This window comes from Myodes glareolus, chromosome 25 (assembly GCF_982192425.1).
Source record: "Myodes glareolus chromosome 25, mMyoGla1.1, whole genome shotgun sequence".
In the NCBI taxonomy this organism is placed as follows: Eukaryota; Metazoa; Chordata; class Mammalia; order Rodentia; family Cricetidae; genus Myodes; species Myodes glareolus.
In genome coordinates this window covers 31,932,559-31,956,099 of record NC_142050.1, presented here as the reverse complement: position 1 = coordinate 31,956,099, position 23,541 = coordinate 31,932,559, and the positions used below count along the sequence as shown (strand labels likewise).

At 44.4% G+C, this 23,541-nt stretch overlaps 1 protein-coding gene across 3 annotated transcripts in view; it reads right to left on the bottom strand.

The window, feature by feature from the left end:
* The window catches only part of Lrguk (leucine rich repeats and guanylate kinase domain containing), a 114,088-nt gene that overhangs the window by 28,068 nt on the left and 62,479 nt on the right, over positions 1 to 23,541 (bottom strand). The window contains exons 13-16 of one of the 3 annotated variants that reach the window (XM_085683878.2): positions 23,153 to 23,266; positions 20,371 to 20,572; positions 18,035 to 18,130; positions 9,399 to 11,590 (exon numbers count right to left, since the gene is read on the bottom strand). In XM_085683878.2, coding sequence (XP_085540004.2) covers positions 9,495 to 11,590; positions 18,035 to 18,130; positions 20,371 to 20,572; positions 23,153 to 23,266 — 2,508 coding nt within the window. In that variant the 3' untranslated portion in view covers positions 9,399 to 9,494. Of the gene's footprint in view, positions 1 to 9,398; positions 11,591 to 18,034; positions 18,131 to 20,370; positions 20,573 to 23,152; positions 23,267 to 23,541 lie in introns of those variants that run through there. The other 2 variants (XM_085683879.2, XM_085683880.2) reach the window with 2 other exon arrangements.

Below are 23,541 nucleotides of genomic sequence, written 5' to 3'. Positions count from 1 at the left end.
GTTTGCTACAGATGCATGAAAACCTGAGTTTGGTTCCCTAGTGCCCACATAAAATTCTGGAGTGGCAGCACCTGCCTATAATCCCAATGCTGGGTATGGGGGGTACTCAGGCAGGAGGATCCCTGGTGTCTGTGGGTTGCCAGTCAACCTCTGCATGTGCACATGCAAACACATACACACATACACACACACACAATATGTGTTCATATATACACTTTCCAGCAATACCCCCCTAAATTCACTGTAGCTAAGAAGATAGATAATGGAGAAGGTACACTCCAAGCTCCTTCCCCATATAAAACATTTGTCCTGTTGATTAGAACATTATGGAAAAGACAAGATGACTCTTGAATAAAATTGAATTTTATCAAATTGAATAAAATAAAAATTTAATTTTTAAATATGAATGTTCCCATTTTCATTATCTCTTCATCTACTAACAGACATTGTGAGCTAATAAAAGCTCAGTATCAGGAATGGGTTACCTCATCTGGAGTTGTTACCAGTGGGGACCCACAGGTCCTCAAACCTTAAAGGCTATTGTTCTTGCTCTTGGTTACCCCATAGAACTTAGCACTCAGACCCTATTGCTGAAGACAATACAAACTTGAGCCAGAACATGGAGAAACTAAACTGTTGCTGACCCAGAAGCTTCATGGTTACTGGCTAGTTTTCCTAGTGCTGGAAGGGGCTATGCACACTAGCAAAGGAGAAAAGTAATCACCCACCTATTCCACCAAGAACCCTGAGAATGGCCTGGCAAGGTATGCCCACTGATGCAATAGTGGCACAAACGTCATTGGAATAACCAACCTCTTTCTGGTTGGATTTAAGGCCTGATCTTTAAGATGGAATCCATACCTGGCAGTGTTATCAGGACCTGTGGCTAGACAGATCCCAGGTTGGGGCAGAACCTTCTTTACTCTGTCTAGTGGACCTAGTTGTTTAAGCAGACCCCAGATGATTTACCATTATACATTAGTGCATCCCTCAAACCTCAGCACCAGTTGAGACGTAGAGAATAAGAGGCCATGGAATCCCCTACGTCACATTCACTCTCCCCAAGGCTCAGGGATCACTATGGAAGAGGGGCGTGGAGGATGGTAAGAGCCAGGGGCAGCGAACGAGTAAACCAAAGGCTGTTTTCCGGACACAAGGGGCAGATGCACTCATGAACTCTGCATCTGTGACAGTATGCACAGCTCCAGCCAGACAAAATCAGGAATGAAGTGGAAGTGGGTATGAAGCCCCATGACCGAGCTGAGGAGCAACAGGAGCGGAAAGGTATTGTGTTGTTGTTGTTTTAAGGTGTGGGCCCCATTTTGTTGACTGTGCTCCAGCAGGTAGCCACACACCCAAGAGTAAAAACCAATGGGGACAGAGAGCTGGGTGGGTATGGAAGAGGGTGTGGATCTGGGAAGAGTCAGGGGAAGGGAGCTGAATATGATCAAAGCAGTGTAGGAGAGTCTCAAAGAATTACTAAAAATATTTTTAAAAGATAAAAACTGGAGACCACATTTCCTGAAATAACTGCCACAGAGAAGATCATAGATCATGTGTGTACATGCATATATTTTCCTACCTACTTGATCTTTTCTGTGGAAACATTATATATATTTTTATTATATAAATAATTATATAATAAATTTATATTATATATTATATATATATATATATCATGGTTTTCGCATGGGCTCCTTTCTCTAGCTTTCTAAGACATAAGCCATCTGTACTGTGGTATAACGAAGCCACACTTGATCTGGCGCTACAGAGCAGCTGCAGTCCTGACAGTTCAATGTCTTACGAGTTAGCAACGCAGCATCTGAGGTACAGATAATGTGTCTATATTACTGAAACTACATTAGAACGCCACCACTGTAGTGATATGGACTAGCATTTCACATCACTTAAAATATATTTTTCTGGAGTCGTAATACATCAGAAGACAAAAGGCCTTCCTTCTCGGTTAAAACCCAACAGAACTACCCACGTTCCAAGGCACTGCCTCCAACTTCCTGGGTGTCATCTTGAGTCAGAGCATCTATATTTAGGTGTGCCTTGAGGCAATGCTTAAAAAGCACGCAGACTACTTTATAGTCCATGAAAGATACAAGCTCGTCATTATATAGGCCGGTTAAATTTATTTAAATGCCTACAATGAAGCATAAGTGAGTTTAATGAAGCATGGAGGATTTTAGAACTGTTTATGGGGAGCAGCATTACCAGATGCGGGAGAATGCAAAAGGATGTGGAACAACCGGAATGCATTTCCAGATGATCTTAAAAGGCTTGCACCTTGCACTTAGACACATTCCCTTGAAGCCACATGACTTAAATACTATTTGGCCAATGCACTTTAAAGGAAGAAGCACAGAATCCAGTCTGATCAGCACATGTGGTAGAGACAACACACTAGGAACATGTCATGGACGTGTTTAATGTTGTATCATACAGGCAACATAGGATATCTCACACATAGGAAAGGAGAAAATAATCTATGCCAAGGGTATGTTTTCACAGGAAAACATCAGGTCAGGAAGCACTGATTACATTGCCATGTGGGGGCAAGGCTGTGAATAATATGAGAAAAGAGAGCCCATTTAATAACTCTGACTGGAGGAGTAAGATGACTTGGGTAGCATATCCATGTGGCCACTCTCCATACACAGAGGGCTGATCATCTTTCAATAGGAAAGTCTGTGAATATTTAGATAAACTTTCAAAAAGGAATTGTATTCCCTCCAGTTTTTCTGTCTTTGAAAGAAACAGTCTCTGGAATGGATGACTTGGGAAACAGGCTCCAATTTTGAGAAATAAATAAATTCTCACTACCCAATGACTCCAAAAACATTCATTTTTTTCCCTCCCACACAGAGGCGGCTCTAAAAACATGCAGTTTTCTTTGAACTAAGAATAATTTATCAATGCCATGATTAATATATAAACACAAGTACATTCCCATAACAAGAAATAGACATCATGAAATGTATACAGTCATGAACAAAAGGCTTAAGACAACTTAAACACATAATGCACTGTAGAATGCAAAATATTTATTTCTAATAGAATAGTCACACAATTTGTGGTAGAAAGTAAAGAAAAACAATGAGTTCATTAGGGAGTACTTTCACAAAGCTGAAAGAACCAAAAGAAGCTGTTTTTCCAAGACAGAAGTGCATTGCAACACATCGTGTCTGTTTGTGTTCTGAGAAAGGAATAACAGCAAGCAGAAAATTCATTTCACATAATACCCATGATAATTTTCCATAGCAAAATAGGATACTACGCAGAAAGCTGTCTCCTCAGTCCAATGAAATAGAGTAATAATGTTCATGTTTCTATGGCAAAATGAATACATCTGCTATACTAATGGAACAGTGGGATGCTCTATTCTTTGGTGTCCTATCAGAGGGATAACCAGCTACGCAAATAGAAACAGATTCCACACCAGGAAAAAAAGAACGCTTGTGAAAATATATTCATACACAGAGAAAATGAAGTTTGAAACCTTTTCTTCCTTCTGGACTTCGTTTTGTGTAATGTCTTCCATGGAGCTCAACGAACAAGCCAACGTCCAGACACTGACTCCAGAACACTCCCATGAAAACGTATGGCAATGCCAGACCTTTTCACAAAATGAGTAAGTTTGTCATGAAGTTGTTAGTTGATGCTTTGGAGGAAATAAAATGTAGAGGGGACCAAATGTCAGGAGTGGAAGCTTAGTATCTAAGTTGCATTCTACAGGAAGCTGGAGACAAGGAGAGGAAGCAGTGACAGGCAGGAAGGGACAGAAACCTGCAGGGAGCTTTAGCACAGGCCGAAAGTTTCCTCTACGCTGACCAACAAGCTTGAATAAGTATTGCTGATGCACCGCACTGCCACCAGCCGAAACATCCCTTGTTTGCTAGCCTCCCTTGATTGAAGGGAGCTTCTTTGCTGGGCCTCTGGAGTAGCTGGTACCCAGGCACGTGCTGTTGCACGTGGCCACTATTTAGCCTTTGAGCAACTGTCCCCGAGTCCCCACTTCATCGGTTGCTTTTCCCAGCAAAGGTTTTCCTGCTTTTCTTCACTCAGATGCTTAGTTTTGTTCTCAAAAACCGAGGGTTGGTAGATCTAGAAGTAAAAGCCAGACTTCGTCTCAACCCAGCACAAAGAGAAAACACATGGATGTATCTATTTATTACACAGAATGTGGCAGCTTTGCTGTGTGCCCAGTAGAATACACAACAATAAAAAGAATAGATAGCATTTACGGAGTGTGCCTTACACGCCAACTGTTAGCCTAAGTGTTCGATGTTTGTGTCACAAGGAAATTCACCATCAGCTCAGACTTGATGCCTCTCCTTGTCTTCTGCAGGCACAGGCAGCCCGTGAATGCCCAGCGAAAGAGCCTTCTATGCTGAACTATCATTTCTTTTAATATCGGTCTAATTTTGTTTAAGCTCCTTAATTTAGCCATGGCTGAAGTCATAAAGGGATTTTCAGAGAAGACAATTTCATTTAACAAACACTTCCACCTAGTTCAAACAGGACTCCTATTCTAATTCAAGAGCAAATGCAATATTTTTTGGCTGTTTGCATGTTAGTGCTAACAAATGCTCCTCTTGGTACTTACTTGCCATGGGGCAGACCTTGTTCTGGGTGCTGTTAACATACTCCGTCATTTACTCCTGACTAGATTGAGTTTCCAAAGATTATTTTGACTTTCAGTGTTAACTGTAATTGATACCTTCTGATGTTATTATCATTAACAGAAGGCCCTCAGCTTTTGCTGCTTGTGATGGCCATCCCACGGTCAGCTTTAAGGTTATGGGTCTACTCTGCTGTCAGAACCTACCATCAACACACAAAAGAGGGGCAGGCATTTGCTCTACTTTTAGGATGCCTAGTCAACGAGAAAAAGTTATTACTAAAGTTGGTCTTTCAAACCCTACCATGCACGTAAACTCACTTATGGACATATTGTGCTAGGTACTATTTCAGCACCTCAATGACCTCAAGGGAATTTGGGGGCTCCTTTATTGTAATAGTGCTGTTTATAGGGTTGCCATGGAGCTAAGGGCAAGGGAGCTGTCTAATTACTTCCTGGGATCATCACCACTGATCAAGTGTGTTTTAAAGTGTTTTGTAAGCTTTATGAAAGAACTTAAAGCTATGTATAGGAAGCTTGGATAATATCCAGTCTAAGGCCAACCAATAACAAAAGACTTTACTGCCAATATACCAGATCCTGTTCTCAGAGAAGAATTCAGAGTAAGTTGAGGCTAGCCTATCCAACCAACCTGAAGGCAGATAGAGAAAGTAGGTGACCTGGCAAGGAGGCCCTAGGAACAAAGTCAAGATCCAGAAGGCTCAGGAGAGTGCAAACTACATTGTAAAACTGATTTAGTGAGCTACAACCTGAATTTAGAAAATTTAAACTCAGCACCATAGAAAATGTGAGTACATCATCTATGAAAAGTGTCATAAAAGTATTTGCTATATGTGGATGTGCTTACTGGGCTGCGGTACTGTGAAATGTACTCTTCTACCTATGGAGCTAGCTCAAAAATGTTTTGAGCCAGTGAGCTAATGAATATGAGGACCATTCCATTTCTACTACAAAAGCATGCTACTTCATGAAAAAGGCAGCTGGATTCTTCAGAGCAAGGAGACCAGTTGTTGTCAGTGGACCAGAAATCAGAAAGAGAAGCTTCAGTCCCATCCACTCTATGAAGCCAGCACATGGAGGCTCTGTTGTAAGACGGCGTGCATCTCCTGTCTGGAGGAGGCCGCTCTGATCTCTGCAAGCCCTCTGACTCTCAGAAAGTCCTTTATTATGTCAAATTGGAATGGACTGAACAGATGTGGCAGCTCTCCAAAGTGTGTATGTGTGTGTGTGTGTGTGTGTGTGTGTGTACATGCATTAATTCTGTTTCCCTTTTTAGAAGAAACATAAACTTGTAGAAAATACCAAAAACATAAAAAAGAGAAGAAACCTAGTCTCAATCTAGTGTCCCATAGCCAACACAAGAGCCACACTAAATAAAGAATCTACAGCATTACAAGGGCAACACCAGGCAGATGCCTCCAGCAGATGGCTGTGTTGTAAATGTATTTCAAAAATCCCATTACGTGGAGTATTGCTAACCTTCATTATAAAATTTGGTATGAACATTTCCGCGTACTTTTCCTCATCATAATTCTTGGATCCAAATGATCAGATTAAAGGTCTGCAAATTGTAACTCTTTGGCGGGGTGGGAAACTGTTCCCCAGAAAAGGCAAGCCAATTTGCTTCCTCATCTGTTTTATATCTGGTATCAAAAAGTCTGTTCTGTTTTAACTTACAGTGAGGTTAAATTGTTTCTGACATGCTTATTGGACATCTTTACTTCCTCTTTTGTGAGCTGTTTGATTGTGCCTTCTCTATCTTTAGGGGCTTGGCTCTTTACATACGTGAAGAAGGCTCTGACGGCTGGTGGAAGCGCTCTCTGTTGATCTGAACGCTAAACACCAGACTTCCATAAGAGGGTGACATTATGAGCGTGGTGACTTTTAAAGCCCACCATGGCTGTTTTTCTCTCTCTCAGGATTGCTTTGTGATAAACCCCAGGCGGACGCAATGTGAACTCTGCCTGTTAGTGTAGATGGAAAGCGATCACTTTATATATTTATGCTCTGCACTGAAAAAGTGAAGCTTTTCCTTGTGGCCAGATAATCGATACTGGCAGTAAAAGCCTCTCCCAGAGACAACGGTCTTTTGCTCTCCTTTCAAAATGTCCAAGAGCAGTGAATAAAACTTCAAACCACAGAAAACCAAAAAGGAAAAAAAAAAAAACCCTGTCTTATTGTGAATGCCAGGGGTTAGAGCCTCCTCCACAGCAGAGGGAAGCTTGTGTAATGCATTCCACTCAAACACTAAAGAAGAATGCAGCTCCAAACATCTCCAAAACAGCAGCCAAAGAGGGCACCCCAGCATGGTTCCAAAACTCAAACCCAGGTGAGGCTCCGGCCCACAAAGCACCCCAATCCCCATATCTAGAAAATGAATGGTGTACTGGGCATCACAGTGCACGCCTTTAATCTGAACATTCAGGAGGCAGAGACAGGCGGATTCCTGTGAGTTCAAAGCCAATCTGATTTACATAGCAGGTTCCAGTCCAACCAGGGCTACATAATGAGATGGTCTCAAGGGGGGAGGGCTGGCAATTCTTTGCTTGCTGTCTTTCATAATCTACCCTCTCCACAGCCAAGCTAATTACCAACTGGTTTTGACCTTCCCCAACAGCGGTGCCATCTTCCAGGCTCTTACTAGCCCTATCCTAACTCCTGTCATGCTGTGCGGTCCATTCTGTCTCTAGCATTGTCTTCCTTATCTTTATCGCTTAAAGTACAAACTTAAGCACTCTGCCCTCCCCGCGTTGTAACAAGAAGAGGCTTCCAAAGTCCCCTTCACAGATTAGACTGGCCTGTAGTCCACCTGGCAGCTGGGTCTAAAAAGACACTATCTGCTCCCGCCTGAGCATTTAGGCAACAGCAAGCATCTCCTGAATCCGTCTCCTGACCAGTTCTGCAGCCCTGAAGTCTCCACTGAGGGACGAGCTTCTCTCTGAAGTGTTTCCTGCTGCGGTTCTAGCAGGTGGAACTCGGTGCCCTTCCTTGGCACTCAGAGAGGAAGTGCCCTTACAACAATCTAGAAAAGTAAATGATCATGTTTTCTTACCTGTGGGATGCCAACTACAGCTAAGCCTGCTTTGGGATCTCCAGGTACCCTAATTATAAGTCATGGGCCATTTTTGTCAAAGTTCCCTGAAGTGCCGGCATCATCTTATGCTATGCCTGGCAACCATTGTTTTGTCTGGTACATAGAAAATGCTCAATAAAGCCTTCTTGGTGATGACTTCTTTTAGTAATTAGAAATTACTGAAAAATCATCCTATAACTTGTATCTTAGAGAAGGCAGATAAATCAGAGGATAATGACTAATATTCCATAGTTCTGAGAAGAGTCTTGTTCACTCCCTGTATCGCTGATTTTTTTTAAGATATCAGTGTCCTCTATTGCACCTGACACTGTATTTGCTATTCATACGGGTTTGTGGGCGCGTATCTTTTGTATAAGATAAAACACAGACACTAGTCATTGGCTATACACTAAGTATGGGATATCAGACACAGCTTCAATACATTGCCTGGACACACAGTAAGGACTCAATGATTATCTTCTGACTTTTTTTTTTTTTTTTAAGAGTAGAACCGTGGACTGATGGCCTCAACTGCAATTATCCTCCCTGAAAACACAGTCTCCGAATGGAGCGGCGAAGCCAGTGGGTGATAGGTGGTGATAACCACGCCCAGGCCAGAGCTGATTGTTCTAAATGAACGCTTGATCCAGCGGGGCAATCAGCCTTTCTTTGGATGTTCTTTTTAATCTCGGGATTAAGGATGATTTAGATGAATCCCGTTGTAGCAGTGGTGAGGGATACCACCAGATGTAACTTGAGAGCTGTTGGCGGGCATGTCCCTGCTATGCAGAGAGAAGGACATATAACCATTTGCAGTTCAAAGACTGGAATCAACATGGGGAACGGCAGAGGTGAGAAATGACGGCAGTCTAGACTCTTGCTTAGTCCGGAAGATGACAAGAAACGTGGTGATGTCCAATAGCTGGCCCCTTGCCTCTGAGAGACGGCTGCACCCTGGCCCTTCCCAAAGCTTGGTTGTGTGAGAAGCACACATACTTTCATCTAATAGATTTCCAATAGGCTGGCTTTGGCTGTCCCTTAGTCGTTGCCAGAAGTATAACAGAATAATCCGGAGAGAGGAATGAGAAACTGATTCCCCTGAATTTCCTCCCCACACATTCTTTTAAGTGATCTGACCAGATGCTTTGGCATACTGAAGACATGGACCGTGAGATTTCTATTCAAAGACAGAAAGAAGACACTCATTTTGAAGTGTACAAACAAAACAGATGCCAATTCAGACCTCGAGTGCTTGGCTGGCCAGTACCTGGCTCGCAGAGATGTGTCCTCACACGTTAAGCGCACATGCTGGGAATCTTAAAAAAAAAAAAACCCAAAAAACAAAAAAACCAAAAAAACCCAGCAAGGTTTCTTTTCACAGTTTTTTGTTTTGTTTTGTTCTGTTTTTGTTTTGTTTTTTTATTTTTTGCTGAAGGCCCCACCAATAATGCAAAAAGTATGAAGAAATTTTCCAGCCTGGAAGTGAGTTTTCCTAATGAAGAAAACAAAACATATAGTAATCTGCCCTTCTTTAGCCATGAGTCCTATTGAAATTCATAAGAGCCCCTTGATGGCACCAGCAACAAACCAGCTGTTTTCCCCTTTGCCCCCCCCCCCCGCTACTGCCACAAGGGGCACAGAGCTACAGAGGCTTCTGAGACCTCCCACCCCAGGCCAGGCGTTGACTGGTGGTGGCAGAAGGAAACAGCACCAGCAGCGTATCCCCAAGCCCGACAGCACCAGACCTCACAGCTTCTCAGGAAACAAGGCTTAAACTTTGATGCTCTGGCTGCCCCTGGCTCGCAGTCTTCCTGTCCGGCTGCCTTGCTCCTCCTCTAACACCTGATTCTGGGGGGCAGCAGCAGGGCTTCTGTTCTCAGGCACAGCCCCATTTTTTCGAGTTCGTTTTTCTTTGGGCTGCTGCTTAGACAAAAGGAGGTTGTGCCTCTGGGCATAGCCCTGTCTGAGCTCACTGGTGTCTCTATGGGCTTGTGTCTCTTTGGCCCGCGACTGGCTAGGGGCTGCAGTCTCCTGCTCTGGAGGTTTCCCCACCATCTCTCTCTTCTGAGACCTTTCCTTCTTTTGAGCCTGTTCTCTTCCCCCACGATGCACTGCAGGAGCAGAACCCTCCTGCGCTGACTTGGCAGTGGGCTGCTGGGGTTGACCTTCTCGGGTTGGCTGATTCTCACCCAAGGCCATCTCATCTTCTTGAGCTAATCCTTCAGACGTTTCTGGGTTCTGGGATGCACCTACAGACTGAGCCAGGTCCTTCTTTCTGGAATTGTGGGCTTTGTGGGTTTTCTCCTCCTGGTTCTGGGGGTCTGCTGGCGCTGCTTCAGCGTGGCTCAGAGGGGACGTGGTGGCAAGCGGGTCAGACACATTCCTAGGAGTTGGCTTACTATGGGACTCTGACTGCTGATTAGTCTGGGACTTTCCGGCTGGCATCTTTCTTGGGTGTGGCGACCCTTTAGCTATCTCTCTCTGCCTGAGGTTTTTTTTCCTAGCGTCTTTCTGTTTAGCAGCCTCCTGGCTGTGAGGTGAGGCCTGCAGATCTGGAATCTTCTTGCTGGGGGTATGGCCTACTTTAGGAGTCTTCCTCTCCTTTGTAGGCTTCGAAGCAGACCTTGGCCCGGTGTTCTGAGGCAGCTGAGGTTCCACAGAGGGAGCAGGAATATGAGGGAGGCGGACTTTGGGTGCCTCCTCTTCCTGGGGAGCATTGGGGGAGTGCTGCTGCGCTTGTTCCTGGACTGGCGGGCTGATAAGTGGGAGCTTCATCTCACTGCCTTTCCCAACGTGGGCTTGCTGTGGACTGTGGGCTGTGTCGGGGCTTGGGTTTGGGGGTGGTTTGGACTGGGGAGGGCTGATGGGAGGAAGCTTACTGGGGTCTCCATCCTGAGTTGGAAGAGATCTTGGAGATGGAGCTGGGGTCTGATCTGAGCTTGTTCCCAAAGCCTCTTCCCTGCTGGGAGAGAGAAGCTTGGGTGTGGGCCTTCTGCTCTGGAGAGGAGCCAGGGTCTGGGGCTGGGGCAGCCTGGTAGGAGCCAGCCGGCTTCTGGGGAGCAAGGCCACTGGCTGTTCCCTGACCTGGGTATGCTTTGAGGTTGTGGATGAGTCTTGGGGAGGGGGAATTTCTGGGTAAGGAGTACCAGCCCGGGGAACTTCTGCTTTGGGGGTTCCCTCCTTCGGAGGTGGTTGAGAGCCCCCAGCGGGCTTCACCACACCAGAGGCGGAAGAATCTTCTGAAGCACTACGAGCAGAACTGCTGGGAACAAGGCTGGTTGGCTCAGTTCCCTTATCCTGTAGAGAAGTTGGGTCAGGTCCCTGTGCAGATTCAGAGAGGGGCTGGTTGCTAGGGGCTCCTTTGATCTCTCCGGATTCCTTATCCTGGTCTGACTGAGGGCTGAGTTGCTGGGAGGGGCCAGGATGCTGTGATGGCTCTTGAGATGCAACAGTAGAAGACTGTCCTTCTGCTTCTACCTCACGTGGTCCAGGCTCATCTTCAGAGCCGTCCATCTCAGTGGTTATCTTCGGAGGAAGGTCGGCTGGCTGGCCATCCCCTTCCTTCTCCTTTGGTGGTATGTCTTGGGCTTCCTGAGGAATACCAAGGGTTGAAGAATTGACCTCCTGAGGGGGATCCAGGTGGCTGCTGGGCGAAGGATCCTTTTTAGGGGGTTCTCCCTCCTCGGTTAACTCTTGGCTCTGTGGGAGAGCTGGGTTCTGACTTTCAGAGGACGTTGCTTGAGTCTGCACTTCCGGGAGAGCCTCTGAGTTTTGGCCATCTGCTTGCAGTCTTGCCAAACGCCTGGGGGAGGGGACCAGATGTGCCGGGACCCCAGAGATGGTCTTCTTGTTAGAGGGAGCCCCTGCTTTAATATAAAGAGAGTTAGCTACAAAGACTCTTTACTGCCAGAGATAAAACAAACAAACAAACAAAATCCTCAGTGGGAAAGGAATGGAAGAAGGAAGGCATGGGTTCGAGGACGGCCTAAGACACCAGGGTCTGCTCCTGAAGTTCAAGGGTCTGCGCTGCTGTCCTCAAGGGCACCATCACCCAGATCTCCCTGGCTCCAGAAATGGCTCCCAGACGCTACTGGCAATACTGGTACTATAGAGAGGGCCTGTTTCCCCCAGTCACTTCTTCTGAGAGTGCTCTGGTGTCCTGGACACAGTCACCCCATCTGGCACTTGCGTATAAACGACAGAAGCCGTGACATGCTTCTGGTAACCTAAACACGCCCAGACAGCATAGCTCTGAACCCTGCAGTGTTCAGACTTGACATGTCGGTCTGAAAGAACCTCGAAGAAACTAGTCTGAGTTCAACTTGGGAGAGACTTTGGTGGCCCCAGAGTGGTCCATCTCCAGCAGCAAATGTGTCCCTGACCACTGTCCCCTCGGCTAAGAAAGGGTGGGTGTGTGCTACTCTAGAGTCACAATGAGCCTTTCTAGTCTGGTTCTCTTTTGTGTCCAGTCCAACTAGACCTCCTGAGAGTGGACGGGGACAAGCGGGCTGAGAGAAACGCCTCCCCTGTGAGGCTTCTAGTGGTACCCTCTGTACATCGTTTTTATCACCAAATTTATCGCAGATACAAACTAAAACACAGCTTTAGACAAGAAACAAGGTTAAATTTAAAACAGGCAAATTTGCAGAGACTGGAAAGTAGGTCAGAGGTTGCTAGGGGTAGGCGATGGCTACTGAGTATAGACTTTTTTTTCTTAATAATTTATTTTTATTTTATTTGCATTGGTGTTTTGCCTACATGTATGTCTGTGGGACAGTGTCGAATCTTGTAGTTACAGACAGTTGTGAGCTGTCATGTGGGTGCTGGGAAATGAACCCAGGTCCTCCGGAAGATCAGTTAGTGTTCTTAACCACTGAGCCATCACCCGAGCCCCTAGAGTTTCTTTTTTAAACAGTGAAAAAACTTTGAAAATCGGTGGTAGTGATGGTTACACAACACGGAGAATGTAGTTAATGGCACTGAATTTCACACTTAACGTAATTAAAATGGCAAACTGGGGCTGGCAAGATGGCCCAGTGGTTAAAGCTCCTGCTGCCAAGATCAATGACCTGAGTTTGATCCCTGGAACCCACATGGTGGAAGGAACAATCAATTCCTACAAGGTGTCCTTTAGCCTTCATGCACATGCTGTGGCACACACACGCGCGCGTGCGCGCGCACACACACACACACACACACACACACACACACATATAAATGCAAAAAGTTCTAAAGGATAAAAAATGGCAAATTCTATATGCTTACACGATGCATGCAAGACATGTAAACGACTTACAAAGAAAAACAAAAGGCCAATGACACTCAGCGCTGAAGGTACTCTCTCTCCTTTCACATTTATGGGCAGACACACGGGTTTTCTTTTTCTACTTTGATGGTTTAACGATTCAGAAAATTTGGTTAAATGACACCCTGCCCTTTACTAGAAGATAAAAGCACCACTTTATGGACTGGCAAATTGCTCCATTTTCCCTTTATCATTAATCAGAAATAGGAAAAATACAATTTCATTTCATAACCTTTATGGCAAGAACTCGGGCTGCTCATTAGCTCTGCTGCCTTAAAGGCTCGCTGGAAGCAGTGGCGGGCCAAGACATGGGAGCTAAAGCAGCACTTCTCAACCTGTGGGTCGTGCCCCCTTTTGTCAAATGACCCTTTTCCACAGACTCGCCCAAGACCACGGAAAAACGAAGCTGTTTACATTATGATTCATAACAGTAGCAAATCACAGTCATGGAGCAGCAATGAAAATAATTTTATGAGGAGCTGGATTAAAGGGTCGCAGCTTTAGAAAGGTCGAGAACCATTGTTCTACAGAAATGGAGGGTGAGCACACCCTTACACCGAGCTGCAAATGAGTGAACGTCTCCTTACTTCATAGAAACTATGCTGTTAGCTTCATGCTTTAGAAACAAATATTTCCTACATTACCCTGGGGAAAACTGGACAGTTCCGCACTTAACTGGTCTGCATTTAAGATTAATGGCACATTTAAAGTTGTAGGAGCGTCTATGCACTAAATACCTGAAGCTAGTAATGCATGCATTCGGTGATAATTCACCTAGCCCATCCTGGCGAAGGTTCATGGCTCTAAGCTTAGGTGGCGGATGCTGTCCTCGGAGCACACAGCTCTTGGGTTTTCTCTCACCGACTGCATCCTCATTGTGACCTGGACATTATCATTGTATTCCCCGTAACAGGCTAGCAGCTTACGATTCCCAGGGATGAAGCCATATATTATTACTCCAAATATTTGTGAATTGTCTTTAGATTGCACTGGAACAGGATTATCTCTTTTGGAAAGATGGTGCCATGGGCGTAAGATTTCTGTTTGTACTGAAGCTCAACACACAGATACTCATAATCCAGCTGGGGAAAGCCTCAGCTCTCCAAGCCAGACTTCAGTAATGTGCCACAATACTGCATACAGTTTTTTTATGTTTTAAGAAAAAGATGATTTTGCAAATTCATAGATTTAAGACAGAAAAGTAAGGCTTCAGATACCCATCCAGTCAGTTATGCAATTGTTCAGACTAACCTCTCATAGAATCGTAAATATTTATTTCACTTTCTCTCCTTTGACATTTTAGCTATTTTTTTTAAATCCCCTATACTAAGATGTTTGTTTTAGTTTTTAGGACATATGTGTATGTATATGTATATATATATATATATATATATATATAACACAAATGAATATATATGACATATATATCATAGAAAAGAGATCAGAACAACTCACCTCAGAATAGAGGTAAAGAGGCCAGGCCTCAGCTAGGCCAAGGATGTTACTTCTGCTGGGGGTTGCCCCGTTTTCATGGAGTCTTTACAGTTTCAGGGGGAGGCAATTAAGTCTGTGCCCTATGATGATTATTTTTGTCAACAAGACACAAACCCTAGACTCTCCTGGGAAGAAAGTCTCAGCGAAGAATTGTATACATTGGGTTGACCTGTGGGCAAGTCTGTGGGGGACTGCATGTTAACTGTGTGAGAAAACTCAGCAGCTCACCGTGGGCGCCCCATTCTCTAGGCAGGGGTTCCTGAGCTATGTAAGAACAGAGGAATCAAGCTTAGGACTAACAAGCAAGCGGGACGCATTCATCCATTTCTCTCTGCTCTTGACGGTAGATGTGCTGTAACTAGATGCTTGAGTTCCTGCTGCTTGGACTTTGCACAGTGATGAGCTGTCACCTGAAATTGTGAGACCCTTTTTCCCAATTGCTTCTTTGTCAGGGCAGTTAACCACAGCAGCAGAAACGAAACAAGAACAGGCCCCATTTCATCTGTATTGACCCTATAGCCAGGTGACCCTCACCCTTGGCAAGGAGTTCACAGTCCTGGCATTCACAGAAGCCATTGGCTTGGCTCCTTGGGGCACTAGAGATACCTTAAAAGCTTATTAATAAGAACTATATTCATTAGAATTTCAGATATCCTCCCTTGAATACTGTCTGATCTGTGCACTGTCGCTGAAGTGGAAGTTTATCTTTAATTATCAGTTGAAAAAATAACTCCCTCTGCAAATTAACTGTAAACATGAGATAAGGTTTTTGCCTTAAGAAAACACAGTCTGTTTCAGAATATTAAACCTTTCAGAAAATATGTTGAGGATATAGATCTGAGGATTGATTGAAATCCATCCTGTCTACTTTGTAAGCTAGAATTCATTATTCAATAACTAGATGCTTCGGTTTCGATTAGTGTTTCTGAGAGTTATGACATTTGTATAAATTCTATAATTTATACCTTTCATTAAATCAGATAGGCCTAACCTAATTATTCCAAATAAGTAAGATTTTATTATATGCTTTAAAGTGGGAGTCTATTGTCCTGTGCACACATTATCTCGCCTATTAATTTGCCAAATAGTAACTGCATGCTATAGTCAGGGAGAAATGAGAAGAGCTACGAGCAGCATGGCGGAGGCTGCGGCTGCTGTGCTAGGCCTTGCTCACTGCTTCTCTGTTCAGAAGCAACACGTAGACCAGGACCATTTTTCAGTTACTCGGGGGACTCGGTGTTTATCCAAATCCACAAGAGGGTGACGTAAAAGCCAGCACACCAATTTATTAATTTACCGTGGGACATGGCTCAGGTACAGGGAGCAGGGCAGCGTGCTCTCACGTAAGGTACAGCCCCCACGGGGGCCAGGGCCACCCAGGGGACCAAATTAAAGATCGCAAGGTTGCTTGGATAGCGAAGAATTAAAGCAAAGGGAGCCCTGTTTCCTCAAGAGAAAGCTCCGTGAGGTTCAAACTGCACTAGGCACACGGCAGTGAAGCCTATGTGATAGACCAGGCTTACTTCAAGTATTTTCTATTTGCCATGCCGTCCCTTAGTTCCTTTAACACGTGAGACACTCACGGCAGGAAAGTCAGCTGATAACCGCGAGTTTACTGGTGCTGCACTGACCTCAGTCCAAACTGCAAGGACTAAGTGACCTAAGAAGAGTGCTCAGAATTGCACATGGTGCAGTGAGCTGGAGAGTTTGAACTCCGCCACAGTCTGTCAGAGCACCACCAGGCAAACAGGATCCTAGGGGGACCACCACGCTGCAAGACATCTACAAGGCAGTAACAATCCTGGGTTAGCATTCTGCAAACACGTCTGTGTGACTGTTGTTCTGTCCCAGAGGGACCTTTAGAAAAAAATCCCTGTTGTGGTAGTGGAAGTTTGCCATCTTCCCCCGTGTTGCGAGTACTATTCAGTGTTTAAGTCCACTGACATTGCTGTGGCCTCCTCACTGTTCATCTCCAGAGCTCATTTCATCTTCTGGAATCTTAAACTCTACCCAGTCAACAACGACGCTCCATTCTCCACTTCTGTTCTCTGACTGTTAATTTGACTGCTCTAAATACCCCATAGAAGACAACCGTATGGTATCTGTTCCTCTCTGATCCGCTAATTCACCACACTGTCTTCAAGGTTCATGTAATAGCATTTGTCAAAATTTCCTTCCCTTTTAAAGAGGAAATAACATCAATGACTGTATGCAACGCCTCCTTCATCCCCTCAGCCATCCCTGAACTCTGGGGGTTTCAGCTGTTGGTGAATGTGATTGGCACAGCCATGAACGGGGTGTCTAACTGTTGCCTCAAGATCTCACTTCCAGTGACTTCTGGGTCACATGGAAGTTGTCTCACAAGACATTTTCTGTAGCAGCTACCACATTTTATAGTCCTTTCAGCACAAGATTCTAATTTTTAAGCAAGCAGACATTCTAGTGGGTATGAGGCAAATTTGAGGGGCGAACATTTCAAATGCATCTCAAAATAGTCATATCCCCAAATTCTAGGCTTAGAATGCCTAGATTTCAAGTCAAGGCTCTTACACATCCCTCAGCATTTGCTGCTCAGGGTCCACAAGGCAGGAGGGAAGTGTGGTGTCTATTCTTCAGGACGAGAAGCTGAAGCCCAGAACAGCTAGGCAGCTTGGCCAAGGGAGCAGTAGGGCTAGGCCTCCCAATCACATGTTCTAGCCAGTGAGTACCCACTGGTCTCTGCAGTGCAACTTTTTCAGGACTGGCAGTCCAAAGGAAAAGAGTAAGAAAACTCTCACACTAAAATTCTTACACTAAATATATACTTGATAGGTCTGATACTCTAGTTCCATAAGGGAATAGACTTTTGAGTTCTGAGCATGAGATCAACTCTTCTCCATTGTCCATGTCCAAGGCACTGCCTTGTAACATGACGGGAGGGGGCCTACTTGTTTGTGTCTTCTGTGCCTCCCAGTACCCCACAGCTGTTTAGTCCCAGAGAAAACCAACCACAGAGGACTCAGTAAGTTATAAAGCTGATTGGCCCATTAGGTCAGGCTACTTATTAGCTAACTCTCACATCTTGATTAACCCATTTTTCTGATCTATTTTAGCCATGTGGCTCAGTATCTTTTTCAGTGGGGCAGCTCACATCCTGCTGCTTCGGTGATCTGGGCAGGAGTGGGAGGAATCAACTTCCTCCTCCCCAGAATACTCCTGTTCTCCTTACATCATCTCCACTTCCTATCTGGTTTTCCCACCTACACCTCCTGCCTGGCCAATCAGCGTTTATTTAAAACATGATTGACAGAATACAGACAATTCTCCCGTACCACTGCCTAGTGTCTCCCTGGGGTCGGGGGAGTGTCCCACTATAGGCATAGAGACATTCAGAGTTACACACCTATAGGACTGATTCCTCCACCCCAGAAAAAATGCAGGAAGTAAATAGTGTGAACCAGCTTTAGCCAAGCTAATAAATACCCAAGCAACAACAGAGAATAAACTTGAGACAGAGGAGACTAGCTGGTACCTGCAGCTGGAGCCAAACCCTTAGTGACTTCCTCGGTCAATCCCAGGTATTCTCGAATGAGCTCACTTAGCTTTTTGTAGGCAATGTCCAGATCGTCTACAACAAACAAGAGAACATTATAAAGTACCAGGATGGTGTCCAAACACAGTCAGCATTCAATGGCGAGTGAACTGGTTTGCTAACTGAACCTCATTTTATCACTGCTATGGCAGGTAACCATTCTAGGTGAACCTAGTGACACTTCCCTCTTCTGTGGGCAGAACCCATGGAGATGAAGAGGGTTCGTGTCCATGATTACATTACATCATATACAAAAGAGATGTGCAGGTATAATTAAGGTTACTAATGGCACACGTGTTGCAGGCTACTGTGAAGGGGGCTTCCCTTAAATCATAGCCACAGAAGGACAGATTTCTCTAGCCGGTGACAGAATAGAAGTCAGAGGCTCAAAGCACAGAGAGGACTCAATGCGCCCTTTGTGGTAGAAGAGGGCCGGCACTGTATAGATAACACCAAAGAGCATTCTCAGGGACTATGCACAGCCTTCAAGAGGCAGCCAGCCAAGAAGTGGGAGCTCAGGTCCACACACCCCAAGGAAATGCATTCTGCCAATAAGAAGGGACCCGGGAGCTAAATTTTCCCCCAGAGCCTTCAGACGGAGACCTCAACTCAGCTGCTTCCTTAATCTCAGCCTCACGGCACTGACTGCAAGCCCTGCTATGCTGTCCTAACCTGCTGAGCAGGCACTGCGTTAAACATTCACTGCGAGCATCTGTATGCAGCTGTATAAAACCAATATGGATATGCAACACAGTAACAAATTCAGAGGTTTGAAAATATGATTACGTGAACCATATAAAATTGTCGTGGGGAGGAGGGGCGTAAATGGAAACTTTTTATAATTTAATAAAATTACAAAAAAAAATTGTCATCTGCATAGTAGTTGAACACTACATCATATGGCCCAATTTAATGTCCCCCTTTCTATCCAGTATCTCACCAAAAGGTGGTTAGAAATTTATTTATTTGTTTGATTGAGACGGAGTCTTACTGTGCAGTCTTGGCTAGCCTGGAACTCTATGTAGACCAGGCTGGCCGTGAACTCATGGAGATCTGCCTGCCTGCCCCTCCTGAGTGCTGGGACTATAAGGCATGCACCAGCACACCCCCTTTTGTAATTACTGTATTTCTTTATTAGTTGGAGGGGATGCACATAGCAGTCAGAGGACAACTCACAGAAGTCAGTTTTCACTGGGCAGTGGTGGTGCACACCCTTAATCCCATCACGTGTGGGAGGTAGATGCACGTGGGTCTCTGAGTTCAAGGCCAGCATAGTCTGCAGAGTGAGTTCCAGGACAGCCAGGGCTACTCGGAGAAACCCCGTCTCAGACCTGCCGCCCCTGAAAGCCAGTTCTCTCCTTCCACCACACGAGTCTGAGAGAGTGAACTGGTCGGGCAGCAGGTGATGTGACCTGCCAAGTCACCTCACAGTTCCTAGGTACCTCCTTATCTATACATAGCATTTACCATTCTTTCACAGATGTATGAAACAGTATAATTAAACACAGAAAGTTCCGTATTTCAATAATTTATCTTTCTCTCTCTGGCTTCTGTTCCAAATCAGTAGCCTTTTTTATTCAATAATTTTTGTTTTGTTTTGTTTTGATCTGCCTTGCCTCCCAAGTGCTGGGAGTAAAGGCGTGTACCACCACTACCTGGTTTATATGATAAAATTTTAATCTACATAATTGCATATACTTATGGAATACAACACATATATACATGTGGGTAATTATCATATCATTTACCTCAAACATTCATTATTTCTCTGTGGTGATAAAATTGGAAAATATCTGGGTAAAAAAATAGTATGCTTTATTCTGAGGTAGCTTTTGAAAATGTTTGTTTTACTTAGATACTTTCAAATTTCCAATATTTTCAGTGGTTGTATTTCTTTGTAGAAGTAGATTATGATAAAATTATGCGAGCTTCATATGCCTTTAGAAGCTTAAACATATATTTTAAATGAGATATCATCCATCTTTGTAATCGCAGTATCCCCAGGGGAAAGAATCTATGTGGGCTCATTTCATACCAACTTTATTAGTCACAACGTTATGGAACAACGCAATTTAACCTTCTAATGGAAATAGTGGGCGACAAGAGCTCACAGGTTCTTACCCCCCTGCAGCTTTTTGCAGCTTCTAATTACAATAAATATCTATGTTTCCTAAGACTTTTCTTTCCGTGATATAAATTGGAAATGCAGTGATTATATACTTCAAACAAGAAAGCATATTGAAAAAATAAATAAAACTCTGCCAGGCATTACTGACCTGCATTGATCACTGCATCGAAATATCCTGGAAATTTCTGATTAATTCTAACGTAAAGGTCCACCCTGGAGACAGCAAAGTCAATTTCTGCTCGACTAAATAATCCCTTTCTCCGCAAGTATCCTTCGTATTTTTCCTTGTCCATGGGCACCACCAAGATATATCGAGGCTCGAAATAGGAATATTTCAAACTTCTTACGCCCTGGGTGTTTACAGAAAAGGTGAGTCAGAGGCAGCTCCCCTCTGGGGACATCACTGTGGGGCGTGAGAACTCAGAGGGCGCACACAGAATCACACCGAAGAACAAGCACATTGTATCTGTAGGATCGGCTGCTATTTTCCTATCAATACTCCCAGGTTGGATTACTTTTCTCTCTTCATCAAATATTAAATGATGGTAGGAGCCATTACAATTCATTCCACCTGGCTGTCCTCAAGTTAATTGTTCTAATGAATATGGCTGTTAGAAAAGAAAATTGCCGGGCATAAAATGGGGATATTCATGGCAGTACTGCCATGTTATTATCAAAAAGTAATTCATTTCCATATTTCAATAGGCATCTTGAAGCAATAGAAGATCGAGATCTTCCCAGGGATAAAGGCTCCCCGGGTACTCCTCTGCTATCCATCACTTTGGGACCATTCTTGCTTCTAAGCCAGCAACTCAAGAAGGCATATATACATATACATTAACATATACATAGAGAGAGGGGGGAGAAGGAGAGAGAGAAGGGGCAGAGAGAGGAGAGAGAGAGAGAGAGAAAGGGGAGGGAGAGAGGGGGGGAGAGAGAAAGGGGGGAGAGAGAGAGAGAGGCAAAGAGAGGGCGAGAGAGAGAGAGAGAGAGAGAGAGAGGGGAGAGAGAGAGAGAGAGAGAGAGAGAGAGCGAGCGAGCTTTAGCACCATGATCAGACTACTATGGTCACAAACACAGTCCTTGAGCTTGGGGGAGTTGAGGACGGGATAGCCAAACATGAGCGTCATCTAAAACATGTCTTCTCTGCAGCAGTTAGACCTTGCTACCACTGTACTTGGTTGAGTTCAGAGACTCTCCTGCTACCACCATAGCTGCTGCGGCTGCTGCTGAACCACCAAAGCTACCTTGCTTTTATGGTTTGTCAAAGTATTAGCCTCCTTATCTAGGGCCAGAGCTTCTGCCTCCAACCCTTCCATTGTAGATGCAAAATTTAAAGACTGGTTGTCATAACTGCCAACATCATTGTGGTTCCACGTCTTCTAGCCTCTTTCTGGAGGGTAGAGACCAGAGTCAGCACAGCCTGCTACCAGATGGCCACAGAGTGACATGGTATGGCCTGTAAACTGGGAGCTCTGGGCTGTGACTTCAGCTTCATAGATCCTAAGGACTCTGCACACATCCCTCGAACTCTCTGGGCAGAGGTTTCCTCATGGGTGATGTGAAAGAGTTGTTCCAAGTGGACTTTGAAGTTCCTTCCATCTCAGTTCTAGCATCATCGGTTTAACTCAAGTTCAAAATTTCTGCTTTAACGATTCAGTGGGAAGAAATACAGGCTGCTTTTAAAACAGTGTCTGAGAGAGTCGGTGACAAGAGCAGTCTGGGAAAAAATACCTCAGCTAGGGAGATGCAAGGAAACAAAACAGTTTATAGATTTGACCTCCTGGAGATGAGGAGTGGTAAGCTCTCAGGAAGGACAAAAAGGGAAGCAGGAGCTGTCACTCAGGAAACTGTCGCACCGGAAAAAGGTGGACACAATAAGATGGAGCGCTGCTCCACTCAAACATGCATTAGTTTTTGTTTTCCCTGTCCAAGGCAGACATTTAAAAAAGAGAGAGAGAGAGAGAGAGAGAGAGAGAGAGAGAGAGAGAGAGAGAGAGAGAGAATAAAGAAGACTTTTCTTAAAGGTACAGAACCAGTCAACTGCAAAAAGGATAGATAGTGATAGAGGAAGTTAAAGAGCTGAAGCAAGTATGCCCAGCTCCATTAAAGGTGGGGAGCAGTTAACCAAAACTAGGCGCCAAAAGGGGCCACTGTCTCCTCCTCTGGCGTTACAAAGGAAGATGAAGCTCATGTTCAGCCAACAGGAAAGAACCGCCTTGTCAAGTTTTGTTTTATGTTTGTTTTAATTAAACTTATTTTGTCTGATCATACAATTTATATTGCTTAGTAAAAGTAATTTTTTTTAAAAAAAAATCAGCCATCACTGAAGACCTGATTTGCTTGACTGAGTTACATGTTCATTCTTCAGACAAGAGGGTAGGAAGTTCATGGGTTCCGAATTTTGAAAAAAAAAATGTCTATACATTCTAATTTGAGAAGGGGGACAAATATCTGAAACCCACAAGTCTAGCTTGCAGAAGTATAAAAACATTGCATCCAGTGACCAACCAGTGCCAAATGACAGCAGCGCCCGCCCACACTGCCCCTGTGAAGAATGAAGGAACAGAGTGACCACTCAGGCTGACACAGTCCTGAGGGGACAGGAGCCACCCACGCCTGTACCCATTCATTATAAGCGAAGACACGCTGCAACAGCAGAGGGATGCGCTAGTGAAGAAGCAAGAGACAGTAAGTCTTGAATGAAGCTATGACCTAAATGTCACTGACCTTTCAGAGGTCTACCCTCCCACACTGACGATAAACTTAACACTTCATGTTTCTGTAGCATCTCTCTGCCTAGCAGTATGTTATCCAGATATTGTAGCCCCAACTTGACATCACACACACACACACACACACACACACACACACACACACACACACACACACAGGAGCACAGTACTCACAGCTCAATGACAAATACTTACTTCTATTTCCATATGAATGCAGCTTGCTAATCCATCTCTTGCAATACCTTCTACAGTGTCCCTATTTAATCCATAATTGTGGTTACCGTAACTAAATGTTAGGATAAATTTCCCCTGGAATTAGAAAAATACAAAGATTTGCACATAGCAGGTGCTGTAATGCAATGATAAAATCACTGGATGTCTTACTTTCACCTAATTCCACACAAATTAAAGTGTTAGTAAGTACAGAACGTCACAATGGTAACGGATGGTGGGACACCACCAAACTCTGATGGGGGCTACTCAGAATTCTTCCCGATGAAAATAAGGTTTATTGAAATAATCTATTGACAAAATGTCTAAGGAAAGTTATGGGTGGAAGCTTCTGGCAGGACAGACCATGATAA